This window comes from Lathyrus oleraceus, chromosome 1 (genome assembly GCF_024323335.1).
Source record: "Lathyrus oleraceus cultivar Zhongwan6 chromosome 1, CAAS_Psat_ZW6_1.0, whole genome shotgun sequence".
NCBI lineage: Eukaryota > Viridiplantae > Streptophyta > Magnoliopsida > Fabales > Fabaceae > Lathyrus > Lathyrus oleraceus.
In genome coordinates, this window is record NC_066579.1 from 452048528 (window position 1) to 452054854 (window position 6327).

The window sequence follows — 6327 nt, forward strand, 5'->3', positions numbered from 1 at the left end:
TTCTTGATGAGCCTGAATCATCTTTTCCTCTTGTTTCAAAAGTCTGGTCAACTCTTCTGGGAGTTCACAGTCTTCCTTATCATCCTCTTCAGCTTGGTTAATCGGGAGGTCGAAGTCATAAGGAATTATAACATTGTAGTGTTCAATGGATCCAGTTATTAATGATCTGCATGGAAATGATTTTTCTTTTTAGCGGAAGATTTTGAAAAATGAAAGTGATGTGAAATCAAAATTGCCATTTTTTAATTTTTTTGTTTATTTATTTGTAAAAAAAAAGATGAAAGAAAGGGATCTCAAAAAACGTGCTTTGTATTGATGATAAGGCTTAAATATTAACACAAAATGGGCCCTACAAAGCTATCCATATGCCTTGAGCATGGCATTGGATGTTTTTAGAAAACAGTAAATTACTTTGAAAAAGAAACTATATCCGGAACATCTGTTGCCTTCCAGTTAGTGTGAGCGGCATCTGGAGGTCCATAAAACACCATTTTGGACAAATCTGGATCTTCATCTTCAAGAGCATTCACTTGATTATCACTTCGAAAACCAGCTTTGGAGAATATTTCCTGGATGCTAGGAACCTTCCCCTGATGTATCTTCTGATCTTTGAAAAGTTCAATAGACGGCTGATATCCTAATCCACACTTGTCTTTCTTCTTTGGTAATTCAATCACTGTGCCCCAACTTCCAGGGCAACCAGCTTCAATTGCAGCTTTCACACTCTTCCACGAGGTCATGACCCCCTTGGGTTCTTCAACAAGTTTCGGCTTAGTCTGTACCACATTGACCACTTCAAGGGCTTGGAGAGGAGTTTCAACAATGTCTTCACCTACTTCAATGTATCTGAAAGAAGTCAAATGGCTGACGAAAATATCTTCCTCTCCGGATACTGATACCAGCTTACCAGAAGTAACAAACTTCAGCTTCTGGTGAAGTGTCGAGGTGACAGCTCCAGCAGCATGGATCCAAGGTCTGCCTAACAGACAACTATAGGCAGGCCTAATATCCATTACTTGGAAGGTAATACGGAAAGTTTGAGGGCCAATCAGGATTGGGAGGTCAATCTCCCCAATAACTGTTCGCTTAGACCCATCAAAAGCTTTCACTATCAAAGCACTGGGTCTCATCTTCACCCCTTCAATATTCAATTGTGTCAGGGTAGTCTTAGGTAACACGTTCAAGGATGAACCTGTATCTACCAGTACTCGAGCCAAAGTAACATTTGTACACTGAATGGAGATATGAAGCGCCATATTATGTTCTCGCCCATTAGGGGGTAAATCATCATCAGTGAACATCAAACAACTACTAGCATTGAGATTAGCAACCACATTATCAAACTGAATAACACTGATGTCCTCTGCCACATAAGCTTTGTTCAAGAACTTCAATAGAGCAGTCCTATGAGCCTCAGAACTCATAAGTAGAGAAAGGATGGAGATTTTTGACGGAGTTTGGTTGAGCTGATCTACGACCTTGTAGTCACTCTTCTTGATGATTTTCAAGAATTCTCTATCCTCTTCAGCAGTCACTGCTTTCTTAGATGAGCCTTCTCCTGCTTCTATAGGATTCACCTCTTTCCCCTTTGTTGGTTCAACTGTTGGTGCACTTTCTTTGTCTGGGATCACTCCAGGAGCGAAAACCCTTCCACTTCGAGTCACACCACTAGCTCCAGCGATGTTAGTCACATCTGGCTCTTTCAAGATTACTAGTTTGTTACCCACATAAACTACAGGCTCATAGTTCCAAGGCACTGCTTTGGTACTGTTAAATGAGAATGGAGCGGGAACATACATAACCATGGGCTCAATCTTCTTCACTGGCTCTAGGTCAACATTTCTCTGATAAGGGACCACAAAAGGCTTGGGAAGCCTCTCCTGATCAAACACAGGCACAATCACAGCAACGTCTTCATCAGTCTTTGCTCTAGTGAACTGAATAACCCGCTGATCCATCAAAGGTTGAAGATAAATTTTGAATTCACCACACTGATCAGGGTTGGACGAACACACCACACAACTATCATGTACTCCATTCATCAATTCTGCTTCCATCAATCTAGCATGGACCACTGTTAAAAGAGTCTTCAACTTGAACACATCCTTTATCAATCCATCATCAGTTGAACTTTCTATAGCATTGACACTTGAACTATCATGTTTAGGCAAAGGATTGTTCCCCACATTTGGAACATCAGCAAAAGACAAACTTTTCTGATCTATCAACTCTTGGACCCGAAGCTTGAACACCTTGCAATTCTCTGTTGTATGACCCTCTGAATTAGCATGAAAGGCACATCTAGCATTCTCATCATACCAAGGCTTATGCGGCTTCGGCATTGGAGGTAATGCCCTTGGCACGACAGTCCCATTCTGAATCAGATACGGTAGCAATTGAGTGTAACTCATTGGGATAGGAGTGGTATTCACATTATTGTACTGTTGATATGGCCTTTGTTGATTTGGTCGTTGCTGCTGAACTGGACGTGGTTGATTATTCTGTTGATTTCTCTGTTGATGTTGAGGTGGAGGAGCCTGGAATTGAGGTTGTGGAGCTTGATATTGAGGAACTGGAACTTGATAGTGAGGTACCGGAGCTGGAATAGGAACAGGAGCAATTGGACGGTAAGGCATGGTTGGATATTGAGCAGCCGCTACGTAAGGGTACTGATAATTGTAGCGGTGTATTCGTCGCTATATGATCTATCAATTAAATCATAAGCAAAGCATACAATAACATAGAGTCGCCACCGCACTTTTATTTATCCTAAGGACTGGTTAAAAAGCGAACAAAAACCTAAGAAGTTTTACACGTAGAAAACTAATGAAAAAGATCAGAGAGTCTGGGTAAGGGGTAAATTACGCAATGGGAAGGTGTTAGGCACCCAATGCGTCCTAGGTACTCCTAGAGAGCCCTTTTCACACTTTGTTGTTTGAAAATATTTATTTGTTATTGACATAAGTGATGTGCAAACATGATTGGGATGATGAGAAAAGAATGTACATGTTAATTATTGGGTTTGAACGGATGAACCCGCTGCCTACGTACCTTCCATCAAAGGTAAGGATCAAAACACCGTAGTTCGGCTAAAAACTTTCCAAAAGTTAGTGGATTCAATTTTAAAACAAAAGCTCAAAGGTCTTACGTTACCCACGGGAGAAAACTCAACCTTGTATAACAACTAGTCCACCATGTGCGAAAGGCTTCAACTTGCCAGAGAGGGGTTAACCCTATAATAGGCAAGGAAGACTTACAATTCATCTACTAAGGACAAATAGGTGAGATTAATATCAACCAACTAGGGTAAATCAAACCTATAGCTAATGCATGAAAAGATTAACAAGAATGGACAAAGCCACAAAATCATTTGAATGGGTGAAGTTATTTGGATTATTTACAAAAAGGTCAAAGTATGATTAAAGTCAATTCAAAAATGAAGTATTTACAAAAATGAAGTTTGGAAAATCATGGACTTAAGGTCCAAGTTTCTAATTTGGAAAGAGGTGAGAATGTTTGCACAACATTTATTTCAAGTTTTTAAAACATGTGTGAAAAGGTAGGACACAATGGGATGAATGGATAATGGTGGAATGTAAAACTTCTTAAGCGGTTCGCCTTTTGAAGTCATATAGAAGATGACTCAAGTGCGTCCTTTGGAATAAGCAATGAGCAATAATCTGAACATGGTAACAGATGAAAGTAAATAAAAGCGGATACTGGATGCCACTCAATGGTCTTATACCTGTCTCCTAAAACAAGTAAGGATATCAGAAGCCACTCTATGGACTTACACTAATCTCCATCAGAATAAAACAAAAAACAAACAAGGAAGTCAACTGCCAATCTATCTGGACTTATGTTAGCCTCCACAGTATGATCCTAGGAATACAAATGCCACATCACAGGGACTTACAATGAATCCTCACATACAACAACAATACTCAAACAAAGGGCAAAGAAGATATGAGTGACCAATGAGGTCTTACACTCTATCTCTTCCATGTCACGGGAACAGATGCCAACTCACAGGGACTTATAACTGGTTCCTCGATGGGAAAACATCAATGTCACAAGGACAAAAGAAATGATCATGCACTAATGGCAAACAAAGATGATAAATGCACAACGGCAATCGATGGTAGTAAATGCACAATGGCAACCAAGTAATCATGTATAAATGACTCAAGTAATCAATCACATAAATTCAAGTAGCACACCCTATAACCATTCATGAGGCTCAAGCAAAAGGGTTTGACTATGAAAGTCCACTGTACGAGGTAAGTGTCGCTCTTAACCTGGCCATTGAAGGGCTCAGGTGAAGCAGATGAAAGGATATGAGGGGTGCGCCTCATTGCTTCTATCTCATGTCCGAGAGAGCATGTAAATATAAGAATGTGGGGGAGTTCAGAAAGATGGAACTCTTTCCCCAATTAGACTCGATAGATCTTGGGTTTGGATCTCAATGCTACAACCATGTAATGGGAGCAAGGAGAAGACACACGGAATAGTGGGAGATAGGCTATTTATCTCTACCTTCCACCAATTGCCTCAAATGAGGACTTTTCCTGCTTGGGACAAACATAAACATACACAATCAATGCCTCTTAAGGAGGACTTCAGACAATTTGCCCGGCCAAATAACGGGCCGGGTCTCCAGACTACATGAAGAAGAAGGTTCTATACCTCAATGCAAGTTGCTATTTAAGCAAAGCAAAGCAAGTTCTTAAGAGAACTGAGCGACTAAAGGGTACCTGAAAACAATCTAATCAAATCAGCATCCCATTCATAAACAGATAACAAACATAAGAATCAATTAACAATGTTCAATCATAATCAAATAATAGTGTGCATAGCACAAGGCTCACATGAACCAAGTTCAAACATCCTACAAAACAAATACATTAGTCATATGTGTCAAGTAACACAATCCATAATGTGGAGCAAATTCCTTAATCATTAACTCCTTAACCTGAAAAGGCACAATTAACTTCAAATGTAAGTAACATGACCACTAGGACTAGCCTAGGGTCAAAAAGATGGAAAAATCCTAAAACAGCAACCAATTCATGATCAAATTCAAATAATATCAATAACAAAGGGATCCCAATTGGTCCCATATTCAAACTATGCTCCTATTTCTATTTATGCAACATGGAAGGCAAAAGATGCAATGTGGAGTCTCATACAAACAACCAGCAAGATCACATTCAAATAAATGCCAAAATGGCACCAAAAAATCCACAAAAATTACATTCTAATCAGAAGACATTCAGCAAGCCACATGTTAATTTTCAAGTCATTTGGACTAGTAGATCAATAGGAATTAAATCAACATGACAAAGCATGCAAAAACAACATCAAATGAAGCCTACAATTATACACCCACTTCAATCTAATGGTAAACAGTAATGGTGCATTATAAATCAGTAGGACCAAAGCCAAATGCTACATTAATGTGTTGGGAACTATGTCATCAATTTTCATGGTCATTGGACAAGGCATGAGAATATGGCAACAAGAATAAGAATGTGTCACTAGTTAGGTTCAAAAATGATAAGCAGCAAGGAAAAATACGAATCAAATCGAAAATGGATTGTAAAAATCCACAAAAATTCACAGGGGATGTCAACATGTCAAACAAGCTTCATGCAAAAATTCAAGGCCATTGGCCAATGGGAAGCATGGTAAACAATTAGGGGAATATAGCCTATCGAACTATGTCACATTATTACACATCCAAATTCAATAATTCATATATAATAAACCATAGGCCCAAAAATTACCAAACCTATGTCAAAAAATCCAGAAGGATGTCAAGAATCCATGTCTCAAATTTCATTTATTTTGGGTTAAGTATGTGGTCTCTACAATTAAATTGGCAACATGTATGAAAATATGTACACATTAGAATGTCTCTAGGTCCATTTGAATTTCCTACCAAGCAACAACTTTGTTTTTAATTCTATAAAAAAGTAGGGGGAAAAATACGATCAACACAAAATTCCCTGCATTTTTTGGATTAAATTTGAGTATTATATGATTTTTCTAAGTTTTTAAAATATTTATTTAACATTTATTTAGAATTATTTGGATTTATTTATTAAATTACGAAGCCAGTGGCAAAGGTGTAATATTTAAAGTCCCAGCCAAAACGTTGCCGTTTCAGACAGATGAAGTGGACGGTCAAGATTGCATCTGGCCATCAGAAACACGGAAATGCAGGGCAATCGCGAAATGAAGGATCTACAAGCGTCTTTTTCCAGAAATCGTTGATGTTCATCAACATTCATGCTGTTCTTGAGCTGCAGATTCTAGGGTTTCGCA

The 6327-nt window shown here is 38.7% G+C and overlaps 1 protein-coding gene across 1 annotated transcript; it reads right to left on the minus strand.

Moving 5' to 3' along the window:
• Positions 1-407: 407 nt before the first annotated feature.
• LOC127115280 (uncharacterized) lies at positions 408-2636 on the minus strand. The gene is made up of 3 exons (XM_051046859.1): positions 1479-2636; positions 1193-1388; positions 408-832 (listed from the first exon to the last, which is right to left on the minus strand). Exons 1-3 carry the CDS (start codon positions 2634-2636, stop codon positions 408-410), a joined length of 1779 nt encoding a protein of 592 aa, XP_050902816.1.
• Between the last annotated feature and the right edge of the window lie 3691 nt (positions 2637-6327).